Source organism: Mauremys mutica, chromosome 8, assembly GCF_020497125.1.
Source record: "Mauremys mutica isolate MM-2020 ecotype Southern chromosome 8, ASM2049712v1, whole genome shotgun sequence".
NCBI lineage: Eukaryota > Metazoa > Chordata > Testudines > Geoemydidae > Mauremys > Mauremys mutica.
In genome coordinates, this window is record NC_059079.1 from 77753268 (window position 1) to 77770759 (window position 17492).

A 17492-nucleotide genomic window follows, 5' to 3' on the forward strand; every position below is an offset into this window, starting at 1 on the left:
TTATTTTTTCATCTCTGTACAACAAGATCGGGAGTTGCTGAGTGTTGCAAAAAGCAGCAAGAAATGCAAATATAGGTGAGTACTGCTTATTATTAATACTAATAATATCAGGAGAAGTGCAGTGGGGTGCTAAGAAAACAGTCCCATATTTTTTAAATATGTTTGCAACCTTACTTGGTAGGGCCACAGGTTGTTAACCCTGACCTAGAAACCGTCAGGGATCCTGCAGCACCTAATAGCCTCGGTCCCGGAGGTCTCTGTTCGAGTTTTCTGCAGGTCTCTCTCACCCAGGTGCTGGGCAGCCGGGTTTCTCGGGGTGACAGTCCTGCCCCAAGGATTGAGAACGTAGAGGAGGCATTTCTGGTGGGTCCCAGGAAGGGGTGCCCAGGCACATGAGAGGGGAGGGAGCACTCAGACCCCGGGCATATCCCCCGTCACCCTGACTCAGCCTAGGAAGTGCCCTGGCCTGGCCGCCTAGACGGGGTGAGGGCACAGGAGGCTGTGACCCCCATCTCATTCCCCATGATGGTCTCTGTCCCTACTTTCAAAAGACTCCAACTCCCAGCATGCACTAAGATGGCCTCCCGGCCCAGCTTTCCCGGACAGCCTCTGGGCGCGATACCTGTTGGGTATTGTAGTTCTTTGCGCGCTGTGTGGTGAAGGGGCCGCGGAGCTTGCCGGGAGTTGTAGGCTCTGCGGGCGTTCCGGTTCGAGGGGTGGGGGGCGTTGGTGCGGCGCTTCCTGTTCCGGGTACGCGGCGCGGGTACGCCGCGGCGGCTACAGCGTGCGTCTGTCCGTCCGTCTGTCCGGCGGGCGGGGGGAGGGAGCAGCTGGCGGCGCGGCGCGGCGGCGGCCCGAGATTGGAGCCCGTGAGGTTTCGGTTCCGCGCTGCGGGAGGGAGGCAGGCGCGGGGGGGACGAGGAGCCGCCAGCCGCTATGGAGCCCGACTCCGTGATCGAGGACAAGACTATCGAGTTGATGGTGAGTGACCCCCCCCCGGAGCGCCCGCCGACCGGAACAGCCCTTCCCCCACCCCGGGGGTTTCCCTACCGGCCCCTCCCCGTCGCTTCCCTCAGGTTCCCCTCTAGGCCGGCGCCCCCCTTCGTCCCGCCGGCAGGAGAGCGGCGGTGCGGAGAGGGCCTCCAGGTTCCGCGCTGAGCCAGGAGTAGGCCCCGCCGTGGGGGGAGCGGGCCTAGGCCTTGGGAGAGGGAGCTGCCCCCGGCCCCTACAGCCGGGGGCGCTGGACTAAAGCCCCCCGCAGGGAGGGCTTCCTCCTACCCGCCCCGAGCGAAGGTGACATTTGAATTCGCCCGGGCCTTGTGGAAGGTGCGAGATCGGGATCATCCCTCTGCCCCCCGAATGGCGGCTTGGTGAGCGGGGCTGGGCTTTGGGAGCCCCCTGCCTTTCCCAAGACGAGACCCCCAAGGCCAGCAAATGGGCCTCCCCCATTCTTCCTGGCATCCCACTCTAGCCTCGCTCCTGTCCTCTGCCCCCCCCATTCTCCCCACTCCCATTCATTGTTCCCCAGAATAACCTCGGCCTGTCACTCAACAAATAAGCCACTCCCCTCCCAAAAATATGGACCCCCCCCAATCAGGATCTCAAAGCCTTCGTTATGAGAGCCATTGAAAAGGGCTTGTGACTGATTTTATTTTTTTAGGATTTGACAAGTAGTTTAAAAGATTTACTGAATTCTACAAATAATTGCTGATTTGTGTGGATTATGTGGCATATATTAAAAAAAATGCTAAACAAATAGTTTTTTAAACAAGATGACATTCAGAATTTAGTCATTGTCTTTTTTGTTCGTGGAGATCCTCCTGAGATGCAGCATCTTGTTTTTTAACTTTCTCTTGAGTATAGGTTATAATGAAACAGTCTTTGCTACTCAATATTTTTGAATCACTTGGTTAAATTGATTACCAAGTATGTAAAGGGGTTTGTCTTAGAATGTAAAGAATGTATACCTTAGAATTCAGGTCTGTTTCAAACAAATATATTTTGTAATTAATACAGTATTTTTACAGTGACTAGTGTATATAAAATATTTTTGTAATTATTTTTACTCCTTAAGTCTGAAGTTTGTAGTTTGAAAAGAGATTTTTTTTATTTCAGTGAGCAAGCATTTACTGAGTTAATTTATATTTTGAAGCAGTAGCAGTAAACCTTTTGTGAATTGTTCAGTGCAGTAAATAATTCTCCAAACTGTGTAACTTAAAAAAACTTGGGGTACTATAGTTGATGTACCATAAGACTAAATGTTTATGCCACTAAATTTAGGTTGCCAGAAAGTTGGCTGAGGAAGTGGGAGGGAGGGAGGGGTTCTTTATAGAAATAGTAAGAGCAGTCATAAAATGTTAAAGGAATTATAATATAATCTGAAGGGGGGGGGAGTGTGTTTTTAAATTAGTGGCTGGGGAAGATTAGAATGGGTGATCAAGATTAATATTTTCTGTGTATTAGTTTGCCTGCACTAAACATTACCTATTAGAAATTTAAATGTGATGGTGCATAGCTATCTTCTTTTTTTGTATAGTGCCTAGCACAATGGGGTCTTGCCCATGAGTGGGGCTCCTAGGTGCTACACTTTATTACCTTATTCTGTTCATTCCATCTGAAGCATCTGCGCTGTCCACCGTTGGAAGACAGGATGCTGGACTAGGTGGACTATTGGTCTGAGCCAGTATGGCTAATCTTCTTTCAGCGATACAAATAATGTAGATGGTCAGTTAAAGCATGCAAGAGAGATCTTACTATTTGAATTGTGCTAGGTGCTGTATAGGCATAAATGACACAAATTGGCATTTTTTTAGGCACGTCCACATGCTGTTAGTAATATAGTCTGAGCAAACTACCTGGTTTGGGAAGCCTGTGAACTCCCTTTATAAAATCTGCACATCATGGCTGAGCACTGTTATATCTTGTTCTTTTTACTAAGTAGCAGAAATTCAAGAGCTTCTCTGAAAGTCATTTTACCCTCATGCTTTCTGCATTTCATTAACTCATTGTTGCTGATCACGGAGGTCTGTAGCTAAGTAGCTGTTCTTAATGAACTTACTTCCTTGATCCTTATTGATTTAGTGGTGCCACATTTTAATGTTGATATCAGAATCTCCTTCATGTTAATGGCTTGTAATGTTACAAACAATAGCTGGTGATGCCAGTCAAGGCATCAGTTGGAGGAAAAATCTAGTTGTTCAGGAATGAGTTTTAGGTAGATATAAGTAACAACAAGCATTGCATATAAAATATGCAAGCTTAATTCCAGGGGCTATTTTGTATCATATAATGGGTAGTTACTCATGGTGGCTGTGTGCTAAAATTTAACTGGTGTTTAAGCCAGGTAGGTAGATTAGTTTTACTTAGCTTTCTTGGTGGTCTTTTGACCACCTCACCTGCATTTTAATAATTTCTGGTTTTACTGTGTTGCTAACTAACTGAAGCAAATAAAAATTTCGAATGATTTAATTGTGGCAAATCTAGCTATGATTACTTCTGGGAAGTGGCCGGGGGGGGAAGCAATGATGAGATTTTTGAAAAAATACTTCAAAAGATTTTGGATCTCTTTAAAGAACAAAAATCAAAGCTTCTTTGTGTTATGCAATAGGAATCCAATAAAATGTACGGTTACTTTGGCTAATATATGTATAGATTTGCAGTGCTCCTAAAGAGTGAATGTATAGGATAAAAGCCAGAGCTGCTGTTTTTCTATAAAATCAATAAAAATAAAGTTTAACAAGATGAAGGGAAAAAAGTATATCTTACATAGAAAACAGTTTGTAAATATGGCTATATTTTTACACTTAATATTGCCTTTACTAGCATTAAAAGTAAAACATACTTTTGTTCCTGAGCTAAAAATTATACAGAATCTACACAGTCTTCATAAACAAACATTTATTTTTTAATAACTTGATAATGTTTTGCCTTGTTTCTCAAAAGAGATATTAGACTTAAGAATCTGTGGAAAATTGGGAACTGTAAAGTAAGCACAAATGAAAAGCACTATGTACAAAAAAAAGACTAGCCAAGGACACATTTGAATAGAATATGCAAGCTTTTTTTTGGTCAACTGTTCTTAATGTTAGCCAGCATCTCTAAAATGGAGACCATTTTAAAACACAAGCTTTATTTCAGCATTTTTGCATTTAGAATGTTTCTTGTAAGTGAAATAAGATACAAGCATTAAGATTATAAAGGCAAGCTTTTTTGTGCCTTCCTGTTTGGTATAGCAATTAGTGTTTTAGTTACTGCATCTACTGCATCAAAGGCTGGGAATGAATATATATTTGATTATACGTGTTTTTTGCAAATGTGTGGTGAGTGTTCTCAGTAGCAACTGGAATGTAATTCTGTGTGACTGAATTCAGGGATAAACAAAAGATAATGTATCAATATGTTAATAGTATGAGAGTTTCAGAACATGATGTTCTAGCTTTCAATTGTTCCTTAGCTTGATTGCATTTATTAAAAAAAAACAACTAACACTGGTGTGATAATTGTTCTGTTTGTAAAGCTAAGTGTGAAATATTTTAAGGTTTAAGGTTAAATTGCACCTGTTACGCTCCAAATAAGCTGTAGTGAGTGTGCTACCTATACTCACTTATTTAAACATTCTATAGGACAGCTTGCATTTTAGATAATCTTATTTTACTTTTGCAGATCTTTCCACCTTGACTTATTAACTTTACTAGTACTTAACCTCTGGTGAAGGAGGTCGATCATCTAGCAATGTTACTTTCATGTGGTGGTAGTAGTAGCTAAGGTTGAATAGCCTCTTTCGCAGGCATGGAGTACGTTGCTTGGAGAACATACTCTGGAAATATGAAACCTGGGAGTCCAACTTGTTTTTAGACTGTAGTAGATGAGCTATCTAGACTATGAAAATGAATGATACAGTTGCTGTGACTTCAATATCAACTATCATAGTAAAGTAGTAGTTACCCAGTTTTGGTGAAATGCATTGTATAGACTGGACAAATCACTAAAAAATACACAGTAAGGAGGTAACCAGAACAGATAATTGACTAGAATGGTCCAAAAGGCTTTTTTTAATCCCTAACTTTCCATGAACACATAAAAATAACACTTTTGAATTATACTTCGTAAAGTTAGGTAAACTTAACCTTCCTACCACTCAAGAAATCAAATTATTTTCTGCACTTTATCCTAAGAAGATATGAAAATGAGCAAAATTTTCACCTATCCATTTTGATAAATGGTATTTTTGGCTCCAAGTTTTGAATGGCATTTAAACTCTGAATATAATGTAACATTCAGTTTCATTATCCTTTCAGTAAAATCCATTCTGTGGTATTTGACACTACTAGAAATATATATTTATCAAAGATTATTGATGACAACTTGTGTATTTTGTTTTCTGTTTAAAAATGTCCTTTTCATTCTGCTGCACTGTTTATTTTATCACCATGTTTTTTAATTGGTAGCAAAAAATTTATTGGCAACTTGTGACTTGCATAATGAGTGGTTGTGAAAGGAAGCACTAGAGGGGAAAATATTGTATATCTAATATAAAACAAAGTACATATTTGTAAGATTAATGGTGCACCATAAAATCTGGTTAAGGGTGGAAACACAAATCCTTATTCTCAGGCCTTAGTTGTCTTGGTGGAAGATAGGAAGCCAAGCATGTTCAAAGATTTTTTCAAGTGCTGAGCTTGCTATCTTCAGTATTTCTACAGCACTCTTGGTGTGCATGTCACTTTACAAACACAAATCCCTGCCCTGAAGAGCTTACAGTCTAAATTAAATATAACACTGCAGTGGAGTGGGAGGGTTATAGAAAGACAAGGATTTAGAAGTAAGATTAATTTAAGATTTGAAAAGCACCTGTTTATACCCTTCTTAAACATGTATTTTAAAAATGCATAGATGAAAGGCATCCTCCTTAACAAATTACTTTTATGGCCTGGAGCTTCTGCCCATCTAATACAAACAGTCCAGCATTTAAGTGCCTCAGTGCAGTGGTGAGCTCCAGCCGGTTCGCAGCGGTTCGCGCGAACCGGTTGTTAAATTTAGAAGCCTTTTTAGAACCGGTTGTTCCAGGACAACCGATTCTAAAAAGCTTTTAAATTTAACAAAGGCTCGGGCAGCTGTCCACCCGGCCCGGCCCCAGCTCACCTCCCCCTCTCCCCTGAACGCTCCACCCTCCTTCTCCTCCCCTTCCCCTGCTTCCTGTGAATCAAATGTTCGCGGGAAGCCTGAAAAAAGGAGCAGGCAGGTAAGCCGGGCGTGTGTGGGAGGGGGCGGGACGGCTCCTCCTGGCCCTGGCCGAGCGCCCCAGCCCGGTCCCAGCCAAGCACCCCCGGCTCGGGCTGGTCCTGCCTGTGCGGCTCGGACCCAGCCCAGCTCGGGCCCTGCGGCTGCGGCTCCGGCCCCGGTGCCGGCCCGGGGCCGGGGAGTTGGGCCCCGCAGCTGCGGCGCCGGTCCCGGTGCCGGCCGGGCCGGGGGAGTCGGGCCCCACGGCTGCGGCTCCGGTCCCGGTGCCGGCCGGGCCCGGGGAGTCGGGCCCCGCGGCTGCGGCTCCGGTCCCGGTGCCGGCCGGGCCCGGGGAGTCGGGCCCCACGGCTGCGGCGCCGGTCCCGGTGCCGGCCGGTCCCGGGGAGTCGGGCCCCCGCGGCTGCGGCGCCGGTCCGGTGCCGGCCGGTCCCGGGGAGTCGGGCCCCGCGGCTGCGGCGCCGGTCCCGGTGCCGGCCGGGCCCGGGGAGTCGGGCCCCGCGGCTCCGGCGCCGGTCCCGGTGTCGTCCCGGCCCGGGGAGTCGGGCCCCGTGGCTCCGGTCCCGGTGTCGGCCCAGCCTGGGGAGTCGGGCCCCGCGGCTGCGGCGCCGGTCCCGGTGCCGGCCGGGCCCGGGGAGTCGGGCCCCGCGGCTGCGGCGCCGGTGCCGGCCGGTCCCGGGGAGTCGGGCCCCGTGGCTCCGGTCCCGGTGTCGGCCCAGCCCGGGGAGTCGGGCCCCGCGGCTGCAGCTCCGACCCTGGCCCCAACCCCGGCAGGGGTAAGAGGCCAGTGCCGGGACTGGGGCGGGGGAGGAGGGTTTGGATCGGGCAGAGGTTCTGGGGGGGGCAGACAGGGGATGGGGAAGGGGGGGTTGGGTAGGCGCCGCGTGGGAGTTCCTGGGGTCTGTTGGGATGGTGGTGGATGGAGTCGGGGCAGTCAGGGGACAGGGAGCGGGGCAAGTTTGGCAGGGGGTGGGGTCCTGGGGGGGAGTTAGGGTTGGGGGTCTTGGGAAGGAGTGGTCAGGGGACAAGGAGCAGGGCAGGGGGGGTTATGGGTTGTGGTTTCTGACGGGGGGCAGGACGTGGGTGGGGGTGTACTCACTGGGCAGTTCCCTACCGGGTCTTCGGTGGTGGGTCCTTCAGCCGCCGGAACCATGCCGCCGAAGACCCAGTAGGGAACCGGTTCCTAAGATTTTGGCAGCTCATTACTGCCTCAGTGTAAATAATAAATTAACTATAATTGAAGCTCCTGCCAAAAAACTCTCCACTTCCTCCTGGAAAAGCCATGCAATGTGTGCTGGAGGTCTTCAATCCAGAAGGCAACTGAATTCCAGAATCAAGTGTTTTACATGAGCACACCTCATCAGCAACTCCTTCCCTAGTAAACCAAGTGCATGCTAGCTTAAGCTACCTGGGTGATCACAATTGCAGGAGGTAGCTGTGACCCAAACAATTTAGGACTTAAAAAATAAAAACCCTTCAAGATTCTACCTGGAAACTATTCTGCAACTCAGGCAGAGCTCAGAGCAGCACTGTAATATACTGTCTGTACAAAACACTGCTAAGCAAGTGGGCAGTTGCATTCTTCACCAGCTTAAGTTTCCAGATGGTTTTAGGTGTCTGTCCAGTCTACAGTTTATTATAATTAGTCCATCTTGAGGTCCAAGAGATATGGATAATGGTTGTCTGCAGTTGAAAGAAAAGGAGGTACTCTTCTTGCCAAATGTAGCTGATAAAAATAATCTTGGCACACTTCTTACCTCGAAGTCCCGAAGCAAATGCGGAACTAACAAGACTTCTAGGTTGTGAACCTGAGTACTAACTGGTGAGTGTGCTCTCTCAGTAGGATTGATACCTACCAATCTTGCCTATTGCTTCTCACAACCTACAGTCATTACTTTGGCAGAATTGGTGGGTCAGCAACATGGAGATTGAACCACTTGTGATTGTGTAGTGGACTGGGATAATGGAAGGAGAGCAATGAAATGTCAGGGGAAAAGGCAAATAAGACTGCAGGATAGTAGACAATCCCATACAGAGGAAAAAGGAAGGAGAGGTGGTATGTGCTGGAGGGAGTGACTGGAGAAAATGGCTTAAAGTTGCAGGAGAGAGGAGTCATCTCTGAGGCAGGAGATGTGAGAAGACTGCAGCTACGCATGCTGCCAGAAAGGGAGAATCTCTTTCGAAGAGTGCTACGAGGTGGAAGTGAGTGTATAGAGTACACAGATTGGTGTGACTTTCAGTGTCAGGAAGGGGAGGGATTGAGTTGGGAAGAAAATGAATAGGAATGAGTTTACTTAGATTGGAGCCAGCAGAGTGTGGATGATGGTGATGGAGTGAGGAAAATGGACAGAGAGGGGAGGAAGGTGAGATCTTGGGGAAAGCCAGTGCCAGAAGCTGAAGTGAGGAAAAGGATTTACAAGAGTAAGAAGGGAGGTGTGCTGGAATTTAGATGTGTGGAGCAGAGGAGGGGAGTTCAAGAGAAAAGAAAAGGATTAGGAAAAAAGGAAGAGTGAATCTTTAGGCATTGACCTGTATTTTTATAGTAGCAGCCATACAAGTCATAGAGAAGAAGTAACAAATGCTGCTTTTGTGGGAACAGCTATGAAATTATCACTTTTAAATTGCCTAGTACACTCAAAGCTCTACTGTACGCAAGACACCAGTGAGGTAGTTGCCTGACAATTGATTTGAATTTTCTAAATAGGTTAGTTTGAGCCAGAATACTTTTAGATTGAAGCTCTAACACTTAAAATATTGGTTGTAGACCGGATGGGTACCGCAGTGTTGCTAGAACTATGGTGTTACATGCCGATGCATTCCTATGGTCATCGTGCACTTGTATGATCTGAAACTTTCAGTTGGGCCTCTCCTGTTTCTAAAACTGATTGGAAGTGCATGGTATATCCCCTGTACCCTGCGTATTTCACAGACAATGTTGATTGTATCAGCATCCTCTAAGCAGGATTATTCTAAGCATTACTGCAGACTTGGACTTCTGGTATTCATTGCATGATCTTTCCTGGTTACTTCAGTAAAATGGATCAGTGCAGGTTATGCCGTGGATGGGGCTTGGGAATATGTTTTGAAGGTTGGATGCAGTACCTTTTTTTTTTTTTCTTTCCTTCCCTGTCCTCTGAAACACCCTTGCTACCTGATGTATCAATCTGGCATTTGTTCTTTGATGCATATTGTTTACTGCAGTAATGTTATCGACTTCAGAAGTCACTGTTGCATTGGCATCTTGAATTTAATCTGAAACCTTTTTCCTAGAATGGTACATTTCTTACTGCTTTTAAGCATTGTGGCCTGGTGTGCAAAGTGAAACTGCTATTGCTTCTTACTTTGCAACTCAGAGGTTCTAAATGAAGTAGATGGTATAGTAAGGATGCCAACAGGAAAGGAAAAGATTGGGGAGAATAAGGAAGCATAGAGGTAAGGGAGTGCTGCTCTAACATGATTTTTTTTTTCAAAGAAGGGAGTGAGGAAACAATGGAAAGGGAGAGAAATAGGAATGTATACGGAGTCATTTTAAATGAATGTTTATAAATAACATGCTTCATTATGTTCCTGCTTTTTCCTATAGTGATGTTCTTTTATACTGATGTTACTATCTGTTTTATTGTTATATTCTCTAAGTTCTCAATGTGACATTTGCACGTACAAGTATTGTTAGTTGATCATTAATTGTAGAAAATATCCACTTCACTGAACTTTTCAAATTAACAGAGAAAAGATTGTGCCAGTGGGCACGGCCATGCATTTCCACTTTGTTCTTTCTGTGTTTGGAGGACACATTTCCCAGATGCACATAGTGAGCATTAAGGACATTTTATTAAACTATGGTAGATTGTAAACATTTTGCAAGCTTGCGGCATAACACAATCCTTCCTTCCAATTTGTGATCTCCCTGGTGTGACTACTCTGGTTAACCTGCTTTGTTATATTGTACAGCCTACCATGTTCAAGGTCTTGTTTTCCACAAGTTATTTCCCAGTGTTTTAGTAGTAGATGACCAATACCTTGTGGTGCTAAAATACTTGAATGCATGTCATACTTTAAAAAAAAAAAATTAGTTTGGGAAAGGAGTAACTTCATGAACATCAAATAAATTTGCTTTGAGTAAAAAAAAAAAAAAAAAAAAAAAAAAAAGCTGGGGAAATCAAAGTCACCTGTTTATTCACACAGCTATAGCCCTGGCAGTAGTAATCCAAGCTTTTCCACACAGTTGCACTCATGCTTCAACCTTAGGGGTTAGAAGGTATTTCAGCTACCAAGGCCCATTTTGTTCAAATAAGGGTGAAAATTGTAGTGATCTTTTTGATGTAGGCACCTGTTCCCTAGGAATTGAGACCAAGGCTCTTTTTACATAAGCTGCTAAATTGCTCTTAAGGATCAGTTTTAAGTAACTGCATTTTTTTTTTTGAACCAGTGACCTACAGGTGAAAGGCTCACTATATTGTGTCAATTCTGTGATCCATGCAGCTCCATCAGTAATTATAGTTTTGATAAATTCTGTCCTTGAATATTAAATTCTAGTCTCTATGGATCTTTACTACTTGTATGTCATTTGTGGAGTGTACACTTTTCTGCGGTGATGGCTGAAAATACTTCATTTTATTAACAACTTACTGAGCTTTTAAAAATATGTAGCAATGCCAATTGAACATAGAATTTTTAGTCTTTGGCAGCAATTTGCACAACATTTTAATTTTAATCTTCAATCTTTGTGTATGGCAAATAGTTTATCAGTTTGAGTCATTGAGAGTTTATAGTTGATTAGAATTGTTAAACAGGAAGATACCTCTGCCCAGGCAACTAAAATTAACAAGGAAACTTTAAAAGCAGCAAAGAGTCCTGTGGCACTTTATAGACTAACAGACGTATTGGAGCATGAGCTTTCGTGGGTGAATACCCATGAAAAGCTCATGCTCCAATAGGTCTGTTAATCTATAAGGTGCCACAGGACTCTTTGCTGCTTTTACAGATCCAGACTAACACAGCTACCCCTCTAAGGAAACTTTGACATTCAAGTTGGGTCTCCATGATGCAGGTTTTCACTTCCAAAGAAATTGAGACCTTTGCTGCAGCATATTTCCACAGAACTTTTAGGAGATGCCTTCATGGTGACTTGGTCATTCCTTCTCATGACTCTCTGACTCTGTCCTTGCTTGGAGAAATGGTTCATTTAGGTATTTCAGGTGGCTTTCTTACTACCTGAGAAGCTATGTTGTGCTCTTTGTGTGAGAGTCATATTCCTAGACCTCTTGCGGCTTGCTTAGTTGTGATGTACATGGCAACTATTGAGGTCCTTTTGAAATCATAGATTGGACCTAATGTCAAACTCTTAAGTCTGTTTGTCTTCTTGAAATGTTATTTTGCAGCATACTTATTGATATGTCTGCAGTAAAGTAAACAAATTAACACAAAGGTGCAAATGATCCTTTCCCTAGTTGGTTCCAGGTAGTTTCAGATTTGATAAATTAGTGGTACACACAACCAATGTGAATGGCAGTTGTTTTTCTCCCATCTTTCTCCAAAGTCCCTTTGTTTTGATGTATGCGACACTTCCTGAGGAGATACTAGAACAATCAATGCACTGGCTTGTGGGAGGGGTTGATGAGGAAAGCAGAAGTATTGGAACCTGTGGCCCTGACAGTATCTTCCCAAGTTCTAGAAAAAGTTTTCTTTTCCTAACATGAGGATAGATACTCTAAAAAATTATGTAGCTTCGTAACTTTAGACTTTTTTGAGCAATATCTGGACAAAGGGATTTCAGTCTCTTTAGGATACATATCCACAGTTACTGGTGCAAGAGGCACAATAAGCTCTGCAGGATTCATCTTCTAGTGGTTGTGTTCTTGAAGGCTTCCTCTAATACAGTGGTTCTCAAACTTTTTTTTTTCTTCATGGACCACTTGAAAATTTCTCATGGTCTCGGCAGACCATTTAATGATCTTTCCAAATGTTGTTTGTACCGTTAGCTAACTATTGTAAAGCGCTTTGGATAAAAGCACTATATAAAAAAACTTAATAAACATTTTTTGTTTTACAAATAAAAGCACACAACTCATATTTTAATATCAGTAGTCTTACGTTTCTAATGTGATGGATGTGCCGTCTCTCCCCCTCTGTGGCAGCCACTGTGCTGGGGCTGGTAAAGAGGGGCGTCTCTCCCGTGCCACAGAGCTGAGGCTGGGAAGAAGGACCGTCTCTTCTCCGCAGCCCTGGAGCTGGGGCAAGTCGCCTCTTTCTCAGCACATCCCAAATTCCCCCCACCCCCTCTTCTCACCCCACTTTCCCCTACCGCCTATTCCCCCCACCCCCTCCAAGGCCACCACTTCACCTTACATGTGTGTCTTCTCCAGGGTCCAAGCACGCATGGCTCCACTAATTAGTGGGTGGCTCTTCATTCTCACGTGTGCAGCTACCCAGGCATGCACCTTAGAAGGAACTATCCGCGGACCACCTGAATGGAGCTCGTGGACAACTGGTGGTCCACGGACCACAATTTGAAAACCTCTGCTCTAGTAGGTTTGCCACTTAAACCCACTTTATAACCTGAATATACACCTAAAGGTAGCACACGAAGTGCCTTTAATTTTAGGCTTTGTCATTTGATTTTGGCAATATATAGGACAAATTTTTCTAATAATTATCTTGGCTAAGAGAATGGTTTATCTTATCTTGCAGTCTTCTATGATTAGTTTTTCAGAAAGACAGTGATACTACAAATACAATGAACTCTGGCATGATTCAGATTAGAAAAGCTGTTAAGGTTACCTGTTACTAGGGGCACTCAGGAAAAATTGAATTTGTTTTGGGACTCAGAAAAAGGCCAAGAATCATTGTAGTAGAATGGTTCAAAGCATGTATGTGGAGGCAGTTTAGTAGAGCAGCATTTTGAGAGAGAACCAGCATCATGAGTTAAGAAGCGATGTCTGTTTTGGAAACCTGGAAATTAGCCTTCTAGTAATTAATTAAACATATTCCCTGTATGTAAATGGTGGTTGATGCTATAGCACATTCTTCATTCTCTGAGTTGTAGTTTATTCTCATCCCTCTTAATCTTGGTAAAATGATTTTTTGACCTAAAAGCACTTGTTCTGGATTGGTTGATTCAGGGCATGGGAAAGAGCAATTTCTTCTCTGTAAATTAGTTTCTTTGTCTTAGATCCACCAATCCGGTGACCCCTCTAAATTTAGTTGCTACTGGAGTCATAGTAAGCGGTATAGGTTGCCTTGTCTTTCTAACAGCATTAGGAGTACGTAATTGGGATTTCGTTCAAGAAAGAAGTAGGTACACCAAGCTGAAGATGATTGGCTGCTCTCTTTTGACAGACAAGTCTGAGAAGGAAACCTCATTCGAATCCCCATTCATTCTGGATTGGTGGATCTGGAGCTCAGAAACAAAGTTTCAGGTAAGAAATTACCCTGTACTATATCTTACTGCTTCTGCTTAGTTACATTTGTCTGAAAGTTCAACACTTTGGTTTTTCTGCATTATCTCCCTGAAAATATTACGGGATGAAAAAATGTTAGCTATTTACCGTGTGTTTAGTTTAAAAAACAATAAATATGTTCAGTATATACATGTATAACTTTTTAGCAAGTTACTTTTGCTCATGGATACATTTTTAGAACAGACTACAATCCATAAACTTTGTATCTTCTGGTGAAATAGAAAACAATATTTAGGCATGCATGGATGTTCAAAGTAGGTAGTATACAAGACAACAGTGGGAAGAAAAAATACTGTTTTGTTTTTTTTTTAAGGGGCTAAAGAAGTTCAGAGTTTCAGGACCTTTTTTGTTAAGCATTAATTGTTCCATTGCTGAGCCTATCTATCCTATGATTTTTTTAACCATGTACTATCATGTGTTCTCTAAAATTTACAATTGTTAATTTATAAAAGGAACAAATGTTTTTCTTTGTCTGCAGTACAGTTTCTAGTTGTGCGTGTATTGATGAGCTAAAACATGATTAAAAATCCTGGTGTAGATAGCACTTGGTGTATGACATTTTTAAACTCTTAATAAAAGTTACATTTAGAATGTAGTTAGTTTATAAAACACAAATGAGCCAGTTTGAATGATTGTCTTTCATGAGCAATTTTTGCTGAGTTACAGCAGGTTGATTTTACAGTAGATAGGTACAAACAAATTGCTTTTGCTCAGCTGTAGTTTTCAAGTGACCTAGAATAGATTTCTTTCTCAGAGAGATTGAAATATCTCTAAAAGAGTGCAATGTTAGAATTTTTTTTTTAAACCGCTCTGAAAGGTATTGTGTGTAGTAGGGAGGTGGGGAACTGTTTTAAGTACAAACGAGATTGCTGGACAGAAAAAGGGTACTTGTCTTAAGTTAGCAGAGGGCTATTTAGGCCTTCTACCTGTGCTGCCATTCAGCTTTACTCTCACTTAAATTACTTTAATGGACTTCTCTTGACAAGGTATTCCATATATTTCCAGTGTTCTTCATCCTCTGTCCTCTCATCTGCAACAGATTTGTGTATAATTCCTAATGGTAGTATCACTAAACTCAGCTTGTTGAGGACAACACACCCCTTGTTAGCTTTTCAGGCGTCTCCCATTTCCTGTATTTTTAGATTTACATCTGGTTTAACCTTAACTGCTATCCAAGTTTGATACTTCTGGGGCATCTCTGTGTGTTCTCTTCTGAAGAAAATCATTACTTGTATTTAAAACAAAGATTCTTACGATAATCAGTTTTTAATGTAGAAGTAACTTTTGTGGTTAGGTCTTGTGCTCTTGTGTGATTCTTGTTTTGCTGAATTATACATTTCCTTGGTCTGTAGTCTTTTATTTATATATAAAAAATTGTAGTTGGGTTTAACAGATTAAAATATAAATTAATGATTTTCCTCACTGGCGTCTGCAGCTTTTGGGTTTAATTTTATTTTGACTGACTTGGATCTTATTTGTTTAGGATGAGGGACGTTCTGGTTATGTTTCTTTCTGTTGTATCTTCAATTTATGAACTATGGAGGACAAATGGAAACTTTCAGGCTAACCTGAATTTAAGAAGTATTTGCTGCTGTTTGAAATTGGAGAAGATCACACGCTGTGGGTTTTTTGGGTCCCATGAACCTCAGTGGTTGAACCTAGTTCTGGAATTACAATGGGGAATATGCTACTGATAGCATATTTGGTAGTCACCATCTGTTCTTTTTTTAAAACCATGAGCCTGACATGGTTTTTGAAAAATGAACAAATCAAAATAGGGAAACTACATTTCTAGCTGCCTTATGCAAACCATTTAAAATAAAAAATTAAAAATTGAATCAGAAAATGAGCTATTCTTGCAAATCAAGAGTACTTTAGTCACTTGACTTTATGGGATTTTAATACATATTGGTTTGTATGAAATTATATTCCATTTTTGGAAGATAAAAAAGGACTATTCATATTGAAGCGAGTGGCTCTACTTGATTTGTAAAGTTAACCACATATACAAGTGTTTGAAGGTTTAGGGCCTAAGTTTTGTCCAGTATTTAAATCGTGTAAAAATAACAGTGGAAATGCTTTCACAATTTTTTAAAATTACAATGTGTTTAAACTTTTTCCTGCAGTATTTGAAACCTGAAAGTGAAACCCTGCTTTATAATGTGCTAAACTGAGGCTTTAATTTGACCAATTTTGCAAATGTTAAAATTACACTCTACCTTGTCTGCAAGACTGTTGTTAGCACACCTTTAAATCCTAACATAGACAAGCCCATTGATGAGAGATCCTGAGCCTGCTCTTTAACTCTACTATAACTTCTAAGACCATTTTCAAACATAATTTTCTAATTGCCTAACTGCTATGCAGTAAGCCTTTACTAGTCATCTGATAACTCCCCACATCCACTTTCCACCTTTCGTCTTATTTCTCAGACCTGATACACTGTTAACATGATGTGCTACTGTTTCCAGACAGGTAGGTGACACCACTCTTTCTGGTGTCTGAGAGAGTAGAAAGTAAGGCACTGCTTTTTTCATTTTGTCCTTCCAAAAAGACTATTTTAATGTAACACAGCTGATTTGCCAGTCTAGAAGGGAACATAACTTTTTTGAATTTTTCAGAAAACCATTAGAGATGGGGTGCATGTGTGTTAGGGAACGTAAGTTTAATTTAGATGTAACATATGTTGGAAAATACAGCTTTGTCTCAAGAATCAGTTAATGTCATTTAGTGACATTGATGTAATTGTATTAGTGTTTTCTCTGGTAGTCCTCTTGGGTCTTTATGAAAACAAGATATTGCATCTCATGAGTCTTTTCCTGATGAACAAATTAAAATGGAGTAAGATTTTTTTTTACGCTCAAGGAAAAGCACTTAAATCTCTCCCCCACTGAATTTATATTCCTTTTGTTGCAAATATGTACTTTGATCTTCAGGAACAAAGTGGGACGGCAGTATTGATCACCCTTCTGTGAATTCATATTGTCCTGTGTAGAAGAACTGTTTGGTAAAAGGGAGAACTTGTTTAATAGATCAAATTACTTTCTATTTATAGCTTACTTTAAACTAACATAATGATTTTTGTAAGAATCTTCCCAAAGTTCAAGGAAATTATACACAGATCTTGAATGACAATTGGAAAGCTGTATCACTGGGTTGATTTTTGAAAGCCTGTTTGGTTTAACTGGACTATTATCTAATGGACAAGAGACCCAGTGATCAGTTTCTTGAATCTTTTTAGCACTTTAAAGAATAAAGAAATGACCCAAACTTTCACGAAGTCGTTAAGATGAATTTGGTTGATTGCAACAGAGTAGGTATGCGCTGACTTCTGAGAAACTCAATCTTAAAGTATTTTAGTTAATCTCAAGTACTAAAATGGAAAAGTAAATTGACTCTGTTGTACAAAGAGAGTTCTCTTGACTTGTGAGTAAAATGAGAAAGTAACTAAATGCCCTTCCTGAGTTGAACTAGAACTTTGATTTCATAACATGCATTTGGTACCTCATGTTTTGGAAATATTGTAAACATGGTATTCAGGCTACATTCGATTTAGAATGTAGACACTTAGGACTAGATACACCAGTTGCATTTTGTTTAGGAGTAGGTGGTGATGTGATACCACTATTCCAAAAAATACTTTCTGGAGACTCTGTGCTTACACTGCATGTGCACAAGAGAACTTGGTTTTGATATTAAAGGGCGGGGGGGAAGAGGTACTTTTGGTACCAAAGTACTGTTGGTCTGACACAAATTGTCTTGCATTTTAGAACATTTTAATAGAAATAGGTTGCA

At 42.0% G+C, this 17492-nt stretch overlaps 1 protein-coding gene across 8 annotated transcripts in view; it reads left to right on the forward strand.

Annotated features, from left to right (window-relative positions):
• The window catches only part of FBXW11 (F-box and WD repeat domain containing 11), a 168370-nt gene that overhangs the window by 39430 nt on the left and 111448 nt on the right, over window positions 1–17492 (forward strand). For 2 of the 8 annotated variants that reach the window (XM_045027666.1, XM_045027669.1), the window contains exon 1: window positions 832–981. The exons of 2 other annotated variants lie outside the window; for them this stretch is intronic. In XM_045027666.1, the coding sequence (XP_044883601.1) occupies window positions 937–981 (45 nt within the window). In that variant the 5' untranslated portion in view covers window positions 832–936. Of the gene's footprint in view, window positions 1–775; window positions 982–1354; window positions 1371–13575; window positions 13656–17492 lie in introns of those variants that run through there. 4 more of the 8 variants (XM_045027674.1, XM_045027672.1, XM_045027671.1 and 1 more) reach the window with 4 other exon arrangements.